General features: G+C 45.2%; 1 protein-coding gene across 1 annotated transcript in view; it reads left to right on the top strand.

Moving 5' to 3' along the window:
• Window positions 1–377: 377 nt before the first annotated feature.
• The window catches only part of PXYLP1 (2-phosphoxylose phosphatase 1), a gene marked incomplete at both ends in the record, with an annotated part of 41558 nt that continues 19326 nt past the window's right edge, over window positions 378–22609 (top strand). The window contains 3 exons of the mRNA XM_084232476.1: window positions 378–456; window positions 19030–19188; window positions 20378–20504. Of these exons, the coding sequence (XP_084088602.1) occupies window positions 378–456; window positions 19030–19188; window positions 20378–20504 (365 nt within the window). The remainder of the gene's footprint in view (window positions 457–19029; window positions 19189–20377; window positions 20505–22609) is intronic.

A 22609-nucleotide genomic window follows, 5' to 3' on the forward strand; every position in this document is an offset into this window, starting at 1 on the left:
GCTCATTGGCGCACTATAAGTGCTCAGTGAACTTTCTTTGTTAATTTTCCCCTTTGGAAAGATCGTGTCTATAAAGCGTCTCATTCCCTGTCGATGTCTGATTACTGAAGCATTGAGAACTGGCTTATGTATATGAATTTGCAGGAAGCATTCTTTACTGGGCTTATGGGGGGGAGGGTGCAAAGATTAACCATAGAGTGTGCTATTGTCCCCACTAGTATTCACCTTCTTTGCAGGAGGACTGGGCTAATTGGATTATTTTCAGTTGACAAATTTGGTTTTCTACCTCTCAACATATATTTATTGCCTCTGCTTTATTCACAGGATGAGTTCCCAGCTTGAGGTGAAACCATGAAGAGCAAATAGAACAAATAAGAATGCTTTTCCGCAATCGCTTCTTGCTGCTGCTGGCCCTGGCTGCACTGCTGGCCTTCCTGAGCCTCAGCCTGCAGTTCTGTGAGTGTCCCATGCTCCTCACTCCGAAATAGAGAGCCCTTTGGGGAGGAAGCAGAGCCTTTGTTTATGAAATGAACACTGAGATTGAAAACAACCCAGCCCTTTAGTATTGGTGCTAATGGTGGGTAGGTATGAGCAGGAACCTTGAACCTGTGAGTGTTGTTTTCGGTGCTTTTTTTTTTTTTTTTTTTTTTTTTTGGCCAGGAGCACTCACTAGGCCTTGTGACCTATTTTTGGCTTCTGCATGGATTCCTGAACTCTTTGGTAATTTCCAGATTCTGGACACACAGAGTAGCAATTTGTCTTCTCCTCTGGCTGCACCCCACAGAGGCCTGGGTGTCCACTTTAAGCACAATGGGCCGTGGGGCCGCAGTTGTTAGGGAACTAGGTTACTGGTGCCAAACTCAACTCTCCGGGCCGTGGGACTGTGCATGGCATGTCCCATTGGTCAGGCAAGAGCTTGGCTAATGAAACCAGTCAGTGGGCCTTACCACCCTTCGCTTGCCCTTCTCTGGGAACCTGTGCTCAGGCTGGACCCCAAGTCTATGCACCTCTCTACTCCAAGAGCAGATATCCTCAAACACAGAGCTGATCCAACACCTCCTTGGCAGCAACCCTTCAGTGGTGGTTTTCGGTCTTCTGGGAGGCCCCTTACCCTCCTGTGGCCCCTCTCGCAACTTCTGTTCTATTTCATAGCTTTGCCAAGTTGCTTGACATTCTTCTCTGCATGTGCCAGTCTCTTTAGGGTTGTTCTATCAGCCCCCTCAGCTTGGAGTGCTCTCCTCCTCACCTCCATCCACATAGTTCACTCAGCCCTCTTCTCCGGGAGCCTTCCATGAACCCCCCCAACTGTGCCTAGTGCTTCTTTGGTGTACATCCAGGATGCCCTGAGCCTGTTCCCCTTCTTGCACTAACCATGCAGTATCATGATCTTCACTTCTTTTGTCCTTTCCTTCTGCAAGACAGTCTGCTCCTCGGGACCAGGGACCATGTCTCGTTTCCCTCTGTACCCCAAGTACCAGCAATGCCAACCATATAGTAGGTGTTTTGTGAATGATTGTCACATGAATGAGTGGGACTGCACTTGCTCTGAAAAGCAGGCTGGCTGGAGTTCCCTTTCCTTCCTAGGAACATGCCTGTATCATGCGGGAACTGTGTTTGCAGTCACCTGCCTCCTTTCAATCTAACCACCTCGCCCTCATGAATGGGAGACAAAAGGTTGGCACCCATCACCACCAGGGATGGCTCTGTAAGGAGGTGGTGTTTCTGTTGCTATTTGAATGATGGATAGAAGAGCAGGTGGTGCAGGAATGGGCTGTTCTGAGTGCATGGAGCACCGTGGGGCAGTCTTGGCATTTGGAACAAGTGGTTTGAAGAAAAGAGATGCTGAAAAGTTTCCTGACCCACCTGTGTTTTGTGACATATCCCCATGCACACAGCTGGTACACATGCCAGGCTCTTTCTCATGTAAAGAGAATGAAAGATACTTATTAGATCCTTCCAGAATAGTAAAAGAGTCCAAGAGAAGGTGAGCATAAGAAATTCCAAGATACTCCAGATGGTTAATGAACTGTTAAATATGAATCCTTTCCAAAAAATGTGCTAGGACTCTCAGTAGTTTGTTTATAACTTCATTAAAAAATTTTTCCACCCTCTGGTTGGAAAGGCAGGATGTTACAATCAAACTTGAATTTTATTCTGAGAAGCTGACAAGTTCTGAGACATGAATGTGGGTTACTTGTGTTTGCTGCGTTTCTCTTGCATGAGGTGGTTTCCATGTCCCTGAATTGGCCTGTGTACTTTGCTTATATAACTCTTCTGAAAGTACCTTCTGTTTTAGGAGAGCCAATTTTCAGCCATACTTTTTTAAGGAAAATTTTGCTGGTTAAATGAGCCTGCCTGGGTCTGTGCTCTTTATTCTTGGATTGTTGCAGTCCGGGAAGGTATTAAGATATGGACGTTCTTGCTACTCTTCTGCTTCTAGGTAAACTGTAACTCTGGCACCTACCTATATCTCTGAATATGAAATTTAATTGTTTTTATTTGCTTTATTGACTGCTAATCATAGTGGAATAAGAAATTGCACTAACTCATAATACAGAGGGGTATTCTTAAATAATACTTACGTTTTCACCCTTATCCCAAAATGTAAGGACTCTTTTTTCCATTTCTTTTGACTAATTTTTGAATACCGAATTAGCTCGTATAATTCCTGTAGGTGATATATTTGAATTTATCAAATATGACTTGGTTGTTTCTTCATGCTTTAAGTAAGCAAGGCAGTTTTGTTTTCGGAAATAATTGCATTTTGTTTTGTCTTGTTGGTAGTTTTCATTTTCTGATGTTTCAAATATGAGAAAGTTATGACGCAGGTTAAAATTTAAACATTTGATTGTTTAAATAAACATTCCTTCTTCTTGAATTAGAAAGTGTATATGTGAGCCCACATATATTCATTACCTACTTTTTTGTGTTGGGTAATTTTCAACACAGTGGGGGCTAAAGTGGTAGGGAAAGAATCCAAACAAGATAAAGGTGCAGTTTATAGTTTTTCAAAATATGTTCATTTAAAAATATGTTAATGACTTGTTTTGTGCTAACAGCTGTTAATGAAAATCATTTACTTTGTATTTTCAAGTCCTTGATGGCTTTTAGTCTGGAAATAGGAACATTCTGAATTTCTGATGTTCAGATTGTGGGAGAGAACAAGTAAGGCATAAATATCTTTAGTTGTTCTAGTTAAAACACATGCAAGTAGAAAAATGGCTTCTCATAATGAGGGACTCTTTTTGGGCAGCAAGAAAAGACAGTCAGATGTGAACACTTGTGAAGGAATAGTTATGTTTCTGCTCATTTGTAATCGTCCATTTTCCTGCATCACTCCAACCTTAATGCTTTTTTAATGCTCATTTACTGCTGGCCTTTCCCACGTGGCAGTGTACAGAAACCCACGGCCTCTGAAGTAGCTACCTTGGCTTTGAATCCTGTTCTTAGCAGCCTCGTGCTAGGCAGGTTTCACTTCCAAGAGCCTCTGTTTCCTCTTCTGTAAAATGGAGTTAACGGTTGCTGCTCTTTGATGTTGGTGTGAGAGAGGAGATCTTGTGTGAGAACCTTGCATTCCAGGCAGTAGTCATGGTTCTCAGAATATTAAATATGGACCTACCATGTGACCCAACAGTTCCACTCCAAGGTGGAGTGGAACTACCACCGTATCTCCACTATTTACCTGAAGAATATAAAATCACTAATTTGAAGGATATATGCACTCCTGTGATCTTGCAGCAACATTTACAATAGCCATACTATGAAGATAACCTAAATGCTCTAAAACAAATGAGTGGATCAGGAAAAAGTGGTGTATATATACACCTTAGAATACTAGTAGCTAGGAAAAAGGTAAACTCTTGCCATTTGTGACCACATGGATGGAGCTGGATAATATGTAAGTGAAATAAATCAGAAGGAGAAAGACAGATACCAGATAGTCTTACTTGTATATGTGGAAGATAGAGAAATCAAACGAACGGTCAAACAGCCAAATGCAAATTTTTAAAACCATAGTAAAGCCACATTGCCATGTGCCATCCTCAGAAACCAGGACTCTTGTGCCTCAGAGGCTGCCAGGGCTACTGTTACTCCAGTTGTCAGGGAAAGCCTTTGAGATAGCATATGTTTCAGTTGTTTTTGATCAGTTCATTGGCATGACTGGGGACAGCCTAACCTGGGCACATGTCACCCATAGCTTGGTGTCACTTCTTGGGTGGGACTCCAGTTGACCAGAGCATGTCAGAGGGAAGTGTCCAAGATGGACTGAAAGTTCAGATCCTTGGTGGAAGGGGGAGGGAAACCTGGAGAAGTGAAAGCCAGGGTTGTCTTTGATGTCTGAAGTAACTCTGTGCAGGACTCAGACCGGTGCTGTGTAGCACACCTGGTGGTGGAGACATGTGCCAGTTAAGTATAAGTCTGAACTTTCTACATGTCAGTGTTGCAGAGGTGGAATGGGTGGTATGCAAACTGGGGTGCATTTCTCTATAAAGAGTAGAACATGAGTCATTTAACCTGATTCCATTTAACGTCTCTTCAGACCCCAAAGCTTTATGAATGTTATCTATCTTTGTGGATCCAGTGCCAGGAGTATGCACAGATTTGCCCTTCAGTATATGTTTTCAGGTTCCCTCCATTGCACCCCGGACTGTGAGTTATCGCTCAAGGGCCTCTAGGAGCTCGCTATACATTGGAGGAGAGTGATGAGCAGACGCTCGCACAGCATGCAAGATGCCAGGGCAGGAGAGGGGTGGCAGCAATGGCTGCAGGGAGGTGGGCGAGAATGGACTGGAGCCAGAGTGCCTAGGTCAGTCCTTGTCTTGCCACTTATCAGCTGTGTGAACTCAAACAAGTTGTTGACATTCTCCAAGCCACCTTTCCTCATCTATAAAATGTGAATAATGAGGGTGCCTATTTCATAAGGTTGGTAAAGGATTAAGTGAGCTAATATTTGCAAAACACCTAGAATTACTATTGTTAATGAAACTGAATTAGAGATAATTTTTGGGAAGATGATAGGGGAGCTAGAGGACAGGAGCTAATCCAGCCTGGGAGGTTGGAGAAGACTCCAGCAGAGGTGTCATCAAGCTTCATCCTTGAGGCATGAGTAGGTGTTGACCAAGAAGGAAGTTGGAAAGGGCATTCCTGGTGGAGGAAGGCAGGTGTGCAAAGACAGAGGGAGAGAGGGGGCTGGATTAGTCACCTTGTGTGTAGCTGTGACATTGGACTGAGGTCAGGGCCACTTCCATCACCATATTTTATCGAAGGCTTGGGAGCCATTAGTCAGGGAAGACACCCTCAGATTTGTATCTTAGAAAGACCACAATTCCGGACAATGTCTCCCAGAGTGTGGCCTTTCAGCATCTTGATCCGAGTGTCCCAGAAAGCTTGTTAAAAATGCTTGTTCCAAAAGCAAAAAGAGTGCTTTTTTTTTTTTTTTTTTTGGCCCTTCCTATAGAGTCCAAATCTTGGGAGTGAAAAGTAGAAATTTGCATGTTTAGCAAGCTCCCTGCTTGAATCTAATGTGCACAGAATCTGAAAACTACCTACTCAGAGGCTGGTGGGAGGATGAAGCCTGGAGGCAACTTGGCCATTTTATTCATCCAGTAAAGGACTGAGGATGGTGCTGATGACCCTGAAAGGAAGAAGCAAAGCCAAGCAACCTGGGGTGATGCTGTGGGGCTGCGTAGAAGGTGGTGGGGAAGAGGGGGCAGGGTGGTAAGAGAATAGGGGAAGATTCCACTGACACATAGGAATCTGGCTATGGATTTCAGAGGCTGCTTCATTCATTCACATAAACATCCCATTTCTATCTGGGTCAGCGTGCCCAAGGCTGAAGGACATGCATGCTCTGGACTGGAAAGTGACCCATATGGGGTGGATGGCTCAGTAGCTCTGGATAAGGAGATCCAGGGAGAGTGCTCAGAGCAGACAAAAAGCTGGGCAAGGCCCAGACCACTGGACATGCTGGGGGCAGAGCAGTGGCATTCATGATGTGCTTAGGGGTCATTAGAGGAGAAGTTGGGTCCAGATGGGTGCAGTGTCCTTCCAGAGTGTAGATTTCAAGGTCAGAGGATAAGAGAGACCCTAAGAGAATCCTGTTCAGGGACTTTGTGTTCACTGTTCATGAAGCCCTGGCTTGGGGTCAGGCCTCCTGGGACCATGTGGAAACTGCTCTAGACCAATAGCCTGTGGATTTGTTTTGTTTGGCCCAGCTGCTATTTTTACATTTTTTTAATTTATTTACCAATGTTTTAAAACTAGGCAATTTCACACAAATTTCCAGCCTCTTGAAAAACCAGATTTTCCTACAAGCTGAGGCCCACAGCTCCTTACAGGGGCAGTCAGTAAAAGCCAGCAGCCTGGGAGGGTGGCCCCTTTAAGGGGAGCTCAGACTCCTCCTTCTCTACCGTCACCACCTGTGGAGCCCCTTCAGCTGCAGAGTTGGAACCCTGCAGAGTTGGTGCAGGTACATGGTAAAGACCAAGACAGGGCCGTGCAGGAGACTAACCAGAGGCAGAGGTGGGGCCTTGTGAACAGGTCTGATCCTGAAGCTGAGGGAGGCCTGTCTAGCCCCAGATTGTCATGTGGGCTATGGGAGAGCCCCAGCTTAACCAGCTGTGTTTGTGTGAATGTGTTGAGCATACAAGTGTGGCAACTGTGGTGTGTGCATGTGTGTGTGTGCATGAGTGGGATGTGCATATGTGTATGTGGGGGGCGTATATATGAGTGGTGTGGGGGGATGTGTGTTCTGTATTTTTCTGGTACTTTCTTCTCTCCAGAGCCATCATTTTACTCCACCTCTCACTCAGCTCCCCTCCCTTTTTTATATGCTGCTTTGGATCTGTTTTCTGTGAGGAAAGAAAATAACTGTGATTGGTGGCATCGTGCATGAATGAAAAGAAAATTGCCTCTGAGTAGAAGGGTGAGCCCTGAAAGGGACCTGTTTGTTGTGACTCACCTTGATCCTTCAGACCATGGCCTGCTCAGCTTGGCAACCCTGAAGCTGGCAGTTAGCATCCCGGCAGGTCCAAAGGTCCGTGGCATCTTCAGGAGGGATTTGCTGACACAAATGTGGATTGTAACAGCCGAAGTGAGTGCCTCAGCTGCCAAACAGCCTGGACTTAGATCCTGCCAGGGGCTGGGATCCCTGCTCTTCACCCTGTGCCCAGGAGAAATGCTTGTGTCTTAGGAACTTGTGTTATGTGGGGATCATGAAGATCTTGATATGGTGAGGTTTAGGGGATCCAGCCCTTCAATGGCATGGCTTTAATGTACTGTAGACAGTAAGTCCTGACTTGATAATGTTAGGTTCTTAGTATTGCAACTTTCTGTGAAGCAAATGAACCTGGTAGATGCTATTTTAAAGCCACTGCAAGGTTCTTCCTGGCTTTTATTTTGGTGAGTTGGAGGAATTTAAAATGAGGAATTGTATTTTTAACCTAAGATCTATCACAATATTGCCCTCTCATCCTTTAAATTTAAACTAAAAGTTTAAATTTAGTATTTTAAAATTAATTTTGGGGCCTACCCTTTTGGCGCAGGTGGTTGAGCACAGCGCTGTGAAGCTGCTCGCAGCCTCGGCAGCACTGGTTTGATCCCTGGCCAGCCGGCGAGGGTCCCACATGGCACAGCAGACCTCTCCTGTCTCGCCCGCTGCGCTGCTCCCCTCAGCAGTGTATTTCGTCAGTCTGCCTATTCTGTTCCCCACTCTGTCTCTGGTGAATCCTCTCACCCTCCTGTGCATGCGGCTTGTAACCCGGTTCTTGTATAAATAAATAAATTAATTTTAAAAAAGTATAAAAAAATGAAATTAAATTAATTTTGATCCTTTCCTCAGATTTACTTTCTGTTCAACTTCTGAGTTTTACCTCTGAATGTTTCATGTCTAACTACCACAGAGTCAGAGATCTGTGATTGAAAAAAACTATAGATAAGTAACAAAATGAAATCTGATAAATCAGTTCTCGTCACCTCTGAGGCTCATAGGGCAGTTACACTGGGACGTAACATTATTTCTTTCTTCTCACCCACCCAGCTCTCCCTCTTTCCTGCCCCTCTTCCCTTTCTCTTTCTTTTCCCTAGACTATTTTTCTCCTTCCTTCCTTCCTTCCTTTTTATTTATTTATTTAATTATTAAAGATTTATTTATTTACACAAGAACCGGGGTACAGGCCAGATGTGCGGGAGGATGAAAGGATCCACCAGATACAGAGTGGGGAACGGAACAGGCAGACTGATGAAATGCACTGCTGAGGGGAGCAGCAGGTGATACAGGAGGGGTCTGCTGCGCCATGTGGGACCCTCGCTGGTTGGCCAGGATTGATCCAAGCGCTGCAGAGGCTGCGGACAGCTTCACAGCATGGCCCTTAACCGCCTGTGCCACCAGGGGAGGCCCATCACCTTCATTCCTTTTTCCTGGCTTTTTTTCAGAATTTCTCCTGAGAATACTAGATGAGAGGATAGAGCTATATATTCCAAGGTGCTCATCACAGCATTGCTTATAATAGGAAGAAAGATTGCATAGAACAGTCTGTATTGACTTGGATAACTGTCCACAATATATTAACTAGAAGTACGTAAGGAATTTTTATATGAGGGTGTGTGTGTGGGTGGGTGTGTGGGGGTTCAGTCAGCAGTGTTGATAACAACAGGACTCTCCCGCTTAAGATGAGAGGAAAAAAGTAAGGCGAGTTTGTAAAACTAAAAGCATTAATGAAAGTAGTCAGTGAATTTAGTCATTATCTGCAGATCACCAAGATGGTATTAAGAGTTAGACAAAATGGGAGAGAGGGCAGCAGGTGTTTACACGGGGGCAACTAGCCTCTGAATGGGGGTGAGCCAAAGGCACAGGAGGCCAAAAGCATAGGAGGCGGCTCAGGCGAAGTTTGTATCAACTCTGCTGACCAGCTGGGACCCCCTCCCTGTTTGTCTTGGCAGTAGGGCTCCTGCCCAAGTTGCTGGCACTAAAAATGAGAAAAGTGCCCCCTTGAAGTGAAGTAGGTGGTCACCAGAGGCCGAGCCCTGTGGTCTTGAGAGACGCTCCACCTTGGGGAAGGGGGTTGTGAAGCTGAGCGGGAATGAGGTCTTGAGGGCAGAAGCTGAACCCTGAACTGGAGGTACAGTCAGGTGTGCCTGCCAGAGAGAGCTCTGAGACCACTGCTGTCCTCCTAGCTGGTGGGCCTGGCATGACACCCAGCAGAACTGGGCTGCCTCGGGCAGAAGCAACCTTGATTCCTGGGCTGCTCTGGTTTATCTGTACCATCTGATTTATCTGTACCATCATCCCTGCCTCTCCTTGCCTCCCTCTCTTTTTCATGAGGGGTTAGGGGGTCTGTCTTCTGAGAGTCTGGAACCCTGCCAGGGCCCTGGGTATCAATCAGAGGGTGGAGTGACTGGTTTTTATTAAGTCTAGAGACCTAGGGTGCGAGTTGCTGCCTCAGCTGCACTATCTCCTTTTCAGAGTTCACCTCCTCATGGCTTCCCCACCTTCTTGGCCTTCTCTCCTTTAGTCCTTTCCACAGAGGGCCAATGACAAGTCCGCCCTTCCTGGACAGATGATTTGGTGACCTCAGGGGGGGCAGACCTTTGAGACGTAGGGAACATTTGTACCTCTTGGGGGAAGAGAAAAACATCCTTGGGCCTTGGTGCCTCTGTCAGAGCCAGGGACAAAAGCGCAAGTTTAACCTCTGGCAATATACCGACCCCACAGACACACCACAGTGTTCACTGTGGGTTTTCACACCTCAGTGTTGAGGTATAGTTTTAGCATGAAAACATGTTTATGTAAATTGTAAAGATCCCTTTTCACTCTGAAAAGAGAAAAATCTCTTCATATGGCTGTTGAAATTGTAATCCTGTCTCCAGGCCCATTGGGTTCTTAGCCTGAGTCCACAGACACCTGTGTCATCTGATATGTTTCGGGGTCCTTAGAGCCCCAGAATCAAATTCAAAAGCTTGTGTATACAGTCCTTTTCAAGGGTGAGGATCAGTAGCTTTCATCAGATTCTCAAAGAGGAGGGCAGAGCAGACCCCGGCTCTGAGGTGGTTAGGATTGACCGAGGCTCTTTCTCCATAAATCAGGGGCAGTGAGTTGCTGCTGTCCTGCCATCTCTTATTTTCCATTTCTAGTTTTGGTCTTGATTGGGAGTCCTTGGTGCTTGTGTCATTTAATCCAAAGGTCCCAAGTCAGGTCAAGGCCAGTTATCAGTAGTCCTCAAAGGAATGGACGTTTCCTGCCCCCTCTGGGAGGCCACAGCTGAGCTAAGCTGAGGCCACAGTGAAAGCCCTGCCTCTGTTCTCTGCAGATGTCAGAAGGAAGGGTCAGGCAAGGAAAGATGAGAGCTTTCGAACAGCTGAAGGCATGAGTCCAAACCTCAGCCTCACCCCTGTTGTGGTTCTCTGGCTCCCTAAATGGACTGAGCTGCTCATTGGCACCAAAAGCATTTCCTAGATTCTTTCCTAACGTGGTCCTCCATGAGGCAACAAGAATAAGGGATGAAGCATAACAATGGCGGAAGCAAGAAAGACTGGTATTGTATTGTGGCTGAAGTGGACAGAGCAGAAAGGAAAAGTAGATTCAACTGATTGGTCAATTTTGTCTTCTTGAAACTGAGCCTCTCAAAATGTACAAATACAGACTTAATTTTTCATGTTTCATATAAACACTACTTCCCTTCCTGAAGGCAAGTGATAGACTTGTAGGCTCTGGTGTCATGATTCTGGTTTATAATTGGTTTATAATTGCATACAGAGATACTAAGATTCAGGAGGGAGGAGAGGCAGAATGGGCATTTAAGGTAAGGTAAGGATTGAGGAGCACTGAGGAATTGGGAACTGTCTGGTAGAGCAAGTCATTATTTTTTTGGCAGCCCAGTGAAGGAGAGAGCATTCAAGAGCCTTTTGAAGTATTGGGAGGAAAACATTGAAGAAATGAAGGACTAGGGGCATTCAGTTGATGAGAAGGTGCCATTTTGGCTCAATGTCGGCTAAAGTTTTGGGGTATTTGAGAGGGGAAAGGAAGCTGGCTCATAGTGCTTCTGTGAGGGTCAATATCCCTTCCTGATCCCTGGTTGAAGAGAACGTATTTTTAAAAGCCTGTCAGGAAAAGGGATAGCCACCTCAAAGGGACAGACATGGGGGCCTCCCTGGTGGCGCAGGCTGTTGAGCACCGCCCTGTGAGGCTGTTTGCAGCATCTGCAGTGTGGGTTTGATCCCGGCCGGCCAGCAAGAATCCCACATGGCGCGGCAGACCTCTCCTGTCTCACCCGCTGCTCCCCTCAGCAGTGTATTTCATCAGTCTGCCTGTTCTGTTCCCCACTCTGTCTCTGGTGAATCCTCTCACCCTCCCGCGCCTCTAGCCTGTACCCCCGCACTTGTATAAATAAAATAAATCTTAAAAAAAAAAAAAAGGGATAGGCATGAATATAGCACTACCTGATCCTTTGTCACATTCCAAGTCATCCTCGCCACCTCCCTGCGATAGTTATTATAATTTTCACTTTACAGATGAGGGAAATGAGGCACAGAGAGGCAGAAATATTGCCACGGTCACACAGCATGGAAGTAACAGGACTTGAACCCAGGTCTTTGTGACTCAGTGACCCACCCCCCAAGTCTCATACCACTCTCTGCATTCAGAACCATGGACAGCTGTGGCAGCAGGAACCATTGATGATAGACTTTAGTGGTAGTGAAAAGAGGAGTCCTCAGAAAGAGGTCACTATAGTCCCAAGAGGAGATGACCAACCCAGACTGAGATCCCAGTAATGAGCAGACATTGAAGCCAGGAAGGTAAAAAGTAGATGATAGGACCATGACTTGGTCCTCGTAGTGCAATCAGTGGTGTGACCTGTGCAGGAGCTAAATGCAGAGTGATGGAGACAGAGTTGAGCCGTGGCTGGGACACCTCTGGGTTCCTGACACCTAACTTTAATCTGCCAGGATGTTGCTGTAATCAGAGAAAGAGCTGTCCTTGTGAGGACAGGAATAGCAGGAGGCAGCTAAGACAGGGATGCTCAAGGCAGGGGTTCAGAGGTTCCAGAATTCCTGTGAAACCTGTAAATCTGCCTCTTCCACATGGGGATGCCTCTCTGTCCTGGAAAAAGCACTTTCGGGCACAGTTAGAATTACATTTCTATCCCTGAACCAGTGAGCATGCTAGGACAAGGTCCTGGAAGAGCAATGTGATAGTCCCCATCATGACCCTGGGGAGGTGTGGAGGGAGGAGCCAACTCCACAGGGAGTGATGATGACCTGACCCAGGATTGGGCACCTCAAGTTCTCTGTCAGAGTTGACTTTGAGATCCTTGCATAGTAAAGACGGTTCTTAAGGCTGGAATCTAAAGAAGGTTCTAAGGTGGGAAAAGGCCAGGTATGCTGGTAAATTTTTGTCCTCTCTTAGGGCTACAGCCCTGATATGGAAAGAGAAGCTGGACACCATGGGTAATGGCTTGGTGCCTGGAGAAAAGGCCTTGACCTGTTCCAGGCCAAGTCAAAGTGATGCCCAGGTCACGACTGCAGTACCATTGCCTACTGACTCCGTGGAAATAACTAAGGGGGCCAGAGACCCAAGACCAGATGGGTTTGTGAAGTAGGAGCCTGTGCTGTTAAGTTATGATCTGACACTGACCCTGCACCCTTTCCCTCCTTTCCTCTAGTCCATGGGGACCATCAATAGAATAAAGAAAAATGAAAGGAAGCAAATCATCATTGATCAAACACCTCCCTCCAGACACGATCATAGTGTTGCCTCCTGAGCCAAGACTCACTGAGAGGCTGTATTTTGCCCCGAGCTACTCTTTCATTTTTTAATTTACTTTTTATTTTTTTAAGATTTATTTATTTATGCACACAAGAGCTGGGGTGTAGGCCAGACATGTGAGGGTAGGGGGCGGTGAGAAGGTTCACCAGAGACAGAGTGGGGAGCAGAATAGGCAGATCTACTGAAATACACTGCTGAGGGGAGCAGAGGGCGAGACAGGAGAGATCTGCTGAGCCATGTGGGTCACCTCCCTGGCTGGGGATGGAACACATGTTGCGGTGGCTATGGATAGCTTCATAGTGCTGAGACTCAACCCCTTGCACCACCAGGGAGGCCCCTAATTTATTTTTTATTTTATTTAAAGCCAACATGTATGAAGTCCATTAGGTTCATCACTAAAAGTGATTGACCCATTTGTTTAGATTTTCCCACCATCCACTCTTTCTGTTCTGTAACTGCTCATCAGTCTTATAGTCTAAAAGTTTGTGTTTCACTTACTTCATCTATTCGTTTTCTCTATATTCCACAATAATGAAATCTTAGAGTTTGTCTTTCACTGTCTGGCTTATTTTACTAAGCATAATATCCTCTAGGTCCATCCATGTTGTTTCAAATGGCAGGATTTCATCTTTTTTGAATAGCTGCTGAGTGTTCCATATGAGTACACATATACTCATGTTCTTTATCCATTCATCAGTCACTGGGCACTTAGGTTGTGTCCAGTGCTGGGCTCTCATAAATGATGTTGCAGTAAACATGGCGGGGGGTGGGGAGGGTGCATGTCCCCTTTGAATTAGTGTCTTTGTATTTTTTTGGTACCCGAAAGGCTCTTCTTGCCCACTATCATGGTGACTTCCCAATATTTCCCTTATATCCAGGGCTTTACTGCACCATCCTGCACCTGCACCCTCAAACTGGGGGTGTTTGGGAAACACCATGACTAAGAAGGCATTTTCCTCTTAAACCATATGCTTTCTGTTTCCCTTTTCTTATTTAATATCTGATCAACCTCTCCAACTGGATTGTAAACTCCAGGAATACTGGGCCTTATTCTCTGAGTTCTGAAGAATTCCCAGCAGACATTCAATAAAATGTCACATGTCTGAATGGAAGAGGTGTAGTAGCAGGCCTGGGATTCAGGCTGTGTGATCCCAGGCAAGTCCCTTGACCTGCCTCTGCCTGAGGTCCAGTGCCTGGCTCATAGTCACTCTTCCCAGGATAAGGTCCAAAGCTGGACAAAGCAGTGCAAGCTAGTTGGGCTTATACTGGAGTCATAGCTGCAGGAATGCTTGCTAATAATGCACATGAATCTGCGCAAGGAGGAAGGAGAGGAGGGGGGGAAAGGAGTTGGAATGGGAACCCACACGAAACAATACCTGGTTGTTTCACTTGCTGCTTTTAAGAGTGAAGGGACCCAAGGGACTTCTTTAGAGGTAATGTTCTCTCCAATGTCCCCATTGTATCTTAATACCAGAAGGTTATAGATGTGTCAACAGGACGAAGCTGTTTGTAGACTAGATGAGCAGGTAAAACAACCATAAATGAAAGACTTATTTCCATAAGTGGCTTTTAGAAACTACTTGGAAATCACACCATGGACAAATTTTTGTGTGCCTTTGTACCAAGTAAAAGATGTCTCTTATTCTGTCATTCACGTTGGCCATGGTAGTACAATGGCACTCATTTACATTTGTGGGGATTTTTATACCTACACAGAGAAATCCACTATCCTTTCATCTATCCGAATGCCCACTCTCCCTTCTGATCATCCCCCAGTTATTTTTATTTACCTGATGACATCTGAGCTGCTGTCAACTGCTTGGGGTTAGCAGAGTTCCCAGTTGTTCCATGGGGCAGCTGGAGGAACCAAACCTGGGCAGACCCTGCCAGGAGAAGCCATGCCCTGAACCCCCAGGCCTCAGAGTCTGTTCCATAGCCCCCAAGTTTGCCCTCTTCCTTCTTTGTCCAGATAAACAAGGCAATCTGGGATAGCTGATGTGGCAAGCCCGACCAGAAGCAGCCTCCCCTCCTTTGCAGCTAAGCTCTCTCAGTGCTCCCTGCATGTCATCCCTGCTGGAGCCTTCTGGGCCAGGCCTCAAAAGGGCATCTTCAGCCAACTTGCTGCTTCTTGTCCATAAACAACTGTCCCTCATCTGGCCTGCTCCACATAGCCAGCTTCACTTAAGCCCTTTGGACCCAGATTTGAGTGTCACTTCAGGAAACCTGCTTAGACAATTCCCCCCCCCCAGGCTGGTCAGGCAACCCCTTTATTTCATTGCTCCCATGTGAGGACTCAGTGAAGTATTTCTCCAAAAGAATGGAGCACAGAGCCTGCCTTAGAGCAGACCTTCAGTTTAGCAAGTATTTTTTGGAGGATCTGCCCTAAGCTTGTCAGTAGAGTAATATAAACATGAAAAAGACAGTGTCCTCACCCTCTGGACATTTGGGATGGAAAGTTGACAACCTGTGAATACCCCAGCTTATGTGTACTATGGTGTGAACAATAAAGACATTGAGAATCTGTAGGGCTCATGGAAGAGGAGTATTGAAATTGAGCAGTCAGGGTGGACTTCCTGAAAGACATGGCTACTGGGATCAGTTATGGAGTTGGCTAGATTGGGGAACAGAGGTGGGACGAAGATAAGTTGCAATCAAAAAGAGAAGCATGGGTGAGAAACAACCTGTGGGAGTGAGGAGTAGGAGTCTCTGAGCAGTTCAGAACAATGAGATCCAAGTTAGGGGAGGTGTGCAGGAAGATGGAGACGTCTCACCCCATGACCTCCATACATCAGAACCTCTCCTGAATGTATAATGTCTGGAGGATTCCTCCAGAGACCCCATATGAACTGACCCTGTGTCCTGGTGGCTTAGGAAGGTTCGATGAGCATAGGGTAATCTCAACAGCTGGTGGGTAAGACAGTAAGGCCCCAAGGCCAAAGGAAACAGAAGATAAAAATCTTTGTGGATGGATGTTCTCACTCAGATTATCATCTAGTCTTTATCTGTGGCTTTCAAACCACTGCTTCCTTGGGTCATGGATGGGTCATATGGGCTCAACTACCATGGTTCCCATGGGCTTTTTAACAAAAATACCATAATGGGTGGTTTATAAACAGCAGGAATTTCTTTTTCTCAGTTCTGGAACCCAAGATGTCCAGTGTCAAAACATGACATCATTTTGCTGTAACCTTACATGGCAGAAGAAAGGGGGAGCTTTCTTGGATCTCATTTTTAAGGGCATAAATCACATTCATGAGAGCCCCACCCTCATGATATAGTCACCTCCCAAAGGCCCCCATCGCCTAATATCATTATCCAGGAGTTTAAGATTTCAACATAAATTTGGAATTTTCAGGAGAGGCAAATGTTCAGCTTACAGCCACTCCCACATGGTAGCCCAAGGAGCCTGACCCTGTATGTTTACAGATTAATCAGCAAACCATGGGTACCTTGGGACACCCAGGGCCCATGCCTCTCCATTCCTGTGTCACTCATGTTATCATGTCTCCTTACTTTCACCTCTGCCTAGCTCAGACTCAAAGGGAGTCTGCCCGTGAGCACAGCCAAAGGCCAGGATTTACCATTTCATAAAAGTCAAAGACTGAGGGGTGCCCCACAGCCAGCCAGACTGGGGTCATTAGGACACTGCTTTAGGACATCTATTTTTCTCATTCCCTTGCCCTGGCACAGATCCCCATCTAGTAAATTAATTCTGGACACCTCAACCGTGTGTTGGCATTTCTCACCCCTTCCAGCTTCTGGGATAGAAGAGACTTTAGGACCAAATGAAGGGTCAATTTTGATTTGGTGAAGGAGCAGCTCTGGAGCTCTGTAATGTCTTGCTAACACAAGTAGCGTAAGTAATGAATGAAAATATGCTTATTGTATAAAAATAAGTGGATCTGGGCAGTATATAGATACACATATATTTTTAAACACACATAATATGTTCTTTATGCTTACTGTAAATGTATCTACATATGGGTATATAAACCAGTACAGACATTTATGGAGAAATGAATAAAAGTACCTGTTCACACCCATTCCACTTTTCCCCAGAGGAAACCTTTGTCTATTGTGATGGGTGTGCTTGTCGACATTTTTCTTTGCATTTACTTTTGTGTATTACATAATAAACAGTGTCTACAAAGTCAGACATTTATAGTTTGTTATTTCCACAGAGGATTATATAAATGTCCAGTGACTTTCATTTCTCTCTGATTCTCTTCCAGTCTTTTTAACTGTAGCAGAATATTCCACACCGTGGTTGCAACATTCTATTCTGCTAATGATGGAGATTTGGGTTCTTTCCCTTTTTATTGTTACAAACAGCATTGCAGTGAATTGTTTTGGTCAGACCTTTTAGTAGTGGGAATTGACATCTTTAGCATAGAGTCCAAAGTTTAGAATAATGGGACCTGGGATAAAACACAGAACATTTCAGTGGCTATTGCCGAACCCCTGAGAGATGGCTCCTGTCTCCACTGTCACCGGCAAGTATGGAGTGAGTTGGTGTCACATGGTTTCACAACCTCCCGGAAATGAGATTAAAACATGCTTTTTCTCATCTGTGGGGACTCATGTCCCGTTATTGTTTTGTTTTGTGTTTCTCTAAATGTGAATAACATTGGCATCTTTTCATATGTTTATTGGCCATTGGTATTTATTTTTCTCTAATTAGCCTGCTCACATCCCATTCTGATTTTTTAGTTACAGGAGCTCATAGGCACTTTGGATATTAATAATTTGTCAGGTATGTTGCACACATTTCCCTCTCAGCGGATTGCTTGCCTTTTACCTTTGTGTATAACATGTATTTGCTAAAGGGAAGTTTTGAATATATATTTAGAAGAATTTGTAGAAGAAATTATGCAATGTAAGTGGATTTAGACTGATGATTGGGCCTTGTTTTATTACTGTTCAAATATTTGTATACATTATGGTCATTAGTAAAACTTTCCAAATATAAATAATTCACGGGCACAGTTTTTTCCTCAGTTGGTGGATGAAAAACATGAAACTATTTTTGCGTAGGAAGCTTCAGAAATTCTGGTGCTACAAAGAGCATGGAGAGATGAGGGACCACTGACCCAGATGATACACTCACATTTGCTAATAAATAATTGATAAACTGTATTAATCAGGGCACAATTGGTTGAAAGTAACTGAAACCCAACTCAAACTAGCTTAAGCAAAGAGGACTTTCTCAGCTTATGTAACTGGGACATCTAAGAGAGGTTCTGACTTTGACTTCAAAGATGGATGTCCTCAGGTAACTCTCTGTTTCTCTGGTTGGTTCCTTTTATTTGTTGGTCTGGCTTGTCTTTACTTAGCATCATTCTCTTCCACTGCAGACAGAGGCTGTCCATGGAAGCACTAGATGCCTGGGGCAGCCCCAAGTCTTCATTCTTAGACATCAGCAGCCAGAAGTAAAAATAGCTCTCTGCTAAAGTCTGTATATCACCTCCCTCAAGGAAAGGGAGTCTAGTTGCCCAGTCACTACCCTCACTGGCTCCTGGCACATGTCCATCCTATCCAGCAGGCAGGGGCACTGCAACTGGAAGTTCATCCAGAACCACAAGGGGAGAGGAAGGAGTGCTTCACCAAAAGAAAAGGGGACAGGACAGTACATGGATAGACATAACACTGCTGGACTGTGTGTGGTATCTAAAGAAAGGGGTGGAGGGGGAATTCTGGGGGGTGGGGTATGGACCTGGACTGGAGGTAGAAGAGTGAGCTGGAGGTGGATTTCTGTCCACCAAATATGCCTTAGTGTCTCCTCCTCCCCCCGGATCCTTGGTTCTCTTCTCTGCAAAGTGCTCTTGTAAGAATTAATGAGCAGGTGCCTATGCTCAGGCTCTGGGCTCCACAAGGCACAAAGCAGATGCTACTAAATAGATACATCAGATACACTTTGTAGGTAACCAGTAGGTGATGGTTTCCCTCCTTACAATTTACAGAATAAAAAGGCCATTCATTCAGAGCAAAGTAATAAGATTTCATAAATTTGGTGTGTCCATTCTTCCTGTACCTCCATGAGTGAAGGCCTTTCTCAGGAATGGCCCACCACTGTGGCTTCATAATCACTGGTGAGGAGAAGGCAGTGTAGAAAGAGACAGGGCATAGTGGGGCTTATGGAATGGTTTGTGAATGAGACCTGACCTTTTGCTCTGTTGGCGTGCACCCTAATTCTGAAGTAGAGAATAGTAAGTAACTTCAGTGAAGCTACAGTGATGCTTCTAGTGACCTGCTTTGCTTCCTTACAGTCCACCTGATCCCTGTATCGGCTGCTAAGAATGGTGTGAGTAGCAAGAGTCGAAAGAGGATCATGCCCGACCCAGTCACAGAGCCCCCTGTGATGGATCCCATTTACGAAGCTCTCCTGTATTGCAACATTCCGAGTGTGGCTGAGAGGAGCATGGAAGGTAGGCCTGGCCCGCTGCCTGGCTCAGGACTCGGACAGACACCTCTTTGGGGACTAGTTCTTTGAGCAACACAATGCAGTGGTGAGGAGCTAGATCCTGCAGCCGCCACAGGCTGTGCCCTTGAGTGAGTCCCTGGGTCTCAGCTTCGTCATCTGTCAAATGGGAGTAACTTCAGTAGCTGCTCTCAGGGAGCATTAAGTGACCCCTTTGAATAGCACGTGCTTCAGCATGTGGTTCCACAAACATTTGTCATTATCATGGCTTTTACTGAGTCAGTAGCGAGATGGAAGGGCAGCCTGGGTGGGCTCAAGAGCATCACCCTCAGCTACCCCCTTTCAAGGCAGGCTCTCCCCAAGGCCTTGGGATATCCATAGGTTGCTCTGACAGTATGGGAAAACATTACTACTTTGAGCTTTGCTTTTTTTGAAAGTGTATGAAAGAATGATATGAAATATCTATTTGTGCCCTGCTTTGCTTCATGAGAGCTTTAAGCAAAGTCGCAAAGTCATTGTTGCCAGTATTTCTGTGTGCCCCCTCCCCAACCCTCCCCATTGTTGTCATTTCCTACTTTCATTGGCATCCAGCCCCCAACCACCATCCACCCCCACCCTGCCCCGAGTCTCCTGGTGACTTCTGGGGGCCTGGGACGTACCAGCCCTACCTTGTGAGGCTATGCAGAGGCCCTCGTTCCTACTCACCCCTCCATCATGTGTCCCGACCCGCGGGATTCGGAGGCACGGGAAGAGAAGGGCTGAGGATTGAAATGAGGGGCTTGATAACTTGACGCTAGCGTTTGCTTCTTTATTTTTCCTTTATCCTTTTCCTACTTTTACATGTCTTTCCTTTATCCTGACTTTCTTACTTCCCTGGCCTTCTCTCTGCTCCTCTCGCAGTAACCCTTGCCGTATCTCCTTACAGTCTCCTCGCAGTCCTTTCTCACAGTCCCTTGCGGTTCCTTTCTTATACCCTCGTAGCTCCTCCCCCTGTACCTCCCAGTCTTATGTGCTTTAACAGGAAAAACCTGTGGTTCTCCAATAGGCGAAACGGTAAAGCGAATTCATGGCAAGCATATGCAACATGGCACATATTCCGGACGGCTCCGGACAATCATGCTCACCCCACCCCGCCTTTGCAGAGTGAACGGGAATGACGTTGCTACCTGATAACCGGATGTGCCTCTTTCCCACAGGTCATGCCCCACATCATTTTAAGCTGGTCTCAGTCCATGTGTTTGTTCGACACGGGGACAGGTATCCACTGTATGTCATTCCCAAAACCAAGAGACCAGAAATTGACTGCACTCTGGTGGCAAACAGGTAAATTGCACTTTTTCTCAAAGTTGTTTTCAAGACTCTCGTCTGTGTCCCGTCAAAGTGCTGACAGCAGAATTGCACGATGGGGTGTGACCCAGATTTATTGAGCAAGTACAGGAGGCTTATCTTCAGAACAGTCCTCCATGTTAGTGCCATGTGCAGTTAAGAAGGCCCAGGAAGGTGAACACACCTATGTAAGGCCACACAGCAGATGTAGTGAAATTTAAGGCTAAGCCAGTCTGATGCCTGCTCTCCTGCCCTGCTATTCCTCAGTTTGAGAAGCAGCTGGGACACAGTATTGTGAGCACTGGCTAGAAGTCCTCAGACCTGGCTTAGCTGCTCCATTCTGGAAGCAGGTAAGTCCTAAAGTCTCTGAGCCTCAGCCTCCCAGCTCTAAAATGAAAATGATGCTGCTGACAAAACAGGGTTGGAGTGAGAATAAAGGAGATGATGAAGAGTAATATACACTATCAATTGCAGAGCTATATAAACGCAAAATATTACCTAGCCTTTTAATTTTTCATGGGAGTGGAGGCAGCCTGTTCTGATTGAAAACCCTAAGAATGAAAAATAGTTGAACAGAGAGTAAAAACTGTGCATATGGAAATGGCATGGTCCTAAAATTAGAGGAACAGTTAGCAATAAAATGCCAGACCAGGCCTCAGCCAGTGTGTCTAGGGGCACATAACCTCCCTAGCAGTTTCTGAATGAGGACAGAAGTGCCCAGTGGGGAAGACGTTATGTTGATGGAATGCTTCTTGGTGCCAGTTTGCCCAGGCAGGGCTAGGATTGTGGAACTGTGGATTGTCTCCCTGCAGCCAGGACTGTTCTTTGAATGTGTACTGTGATGGAAGCCCAGGAGTTCAGATTAACTTTTTGCATCTCAAGCCTTCTTATTGTTTGGTATCAATGGGAAGATTAACTGAACCGTTTTCTGTAAAAGCATCATGAGATACTGTGTGACTATCCACTTTCATATATTTTTACTTTTCTGCTGGATGTCCCAAAGCTCCCAGTCTCAATATTTTTGTCTCCTTTCCTGTGCTCATCAAACATGAGTGCACTATGACAGTGGAGCAAGGAGGAGACAGAAGGGGAAAGGAGATGGGAAGAGGAAGGAAAGTCTCTTCAATAAATGGTGTTGGGAAAACTGGACACTCACATGTAAAAAAAAATGAACCTGGACGACTGTCTCAAACCATACACAAAAATCAATTCAAAATGGATAAAGACTTAAATGGATATAAGACCTAAAACCATACATACATGAAGAAAACAGGCAGAACACTCCACAACATGGGCTTTAGTGGTATCTTTGTGGATTTGTCTCCAACAGCGAAAGGAAGGGAATAAAAACAATTGAGATTACATCAAATGCAAAAGCTTCTGCACTGTAAAAGAAACTAACACTAGAAAGATACCCTATTTAATGGGAGAAAATATTTGCACATCATTCCTTACAAGGGGCTGATAGTTAAGATCTACAAAGAACTCATACAAATAAACAAAAAGAAAACAAATAACCCGATCCAAAATGGGCAGAATAGCTAAATAGGCACTTTGCCAAAAAAGGCAAACAGATGCCAATAGGCACAAGAAGAATTGGTTATCATCACTTATCAGGGAAATGCATATCAAAGCCACAATGAGATGCCATTTCACACCTGAGAGAATGGTCCATATCAAAAAGACCAAAAGTAACAAGTATTGGCAAGGATGTGGAGAAAAAGGAACCCTCATACACCATTGGTGGTAGTATAGACTGGTCCAGCCCCCATGGAAGATTATATGGGGATTTCTCAAAATATTAAAAACAGATCAGCCATATAACCCAACAACTAAACTCCTAGGTATTTATCAAAGAATTAAAAAACCACTAATTCAAAAGGATATTTACAAGCCTGTGTTTATTGGAGCATTATTTACAATAGTTAGGATATGGAACCAACCTAAGTGCCCAGAGACAGATCGATGAATTAGGAAGATGTGGTACACACACAATGGAATACTATTCAATTATAAAAATTATATACTCTTGCCATTTGCTATAATATAGATGGAATTAGAGGGGATTATATTAACTGACATAAGTCAGAAAGAGAAAAACA

The sequence above is a fragment of the Talpa europaea genome (assembly GCF_964194135.1).
Source record: "Talpa europaea genome assembly, chromosome: 4".
NCBI classification, from domain to species: Eukaryota; Metazoa; Chordata; class Mammalia; order Eulipotyphla; family Talpidae; genus Talpa; species Talpa europaea.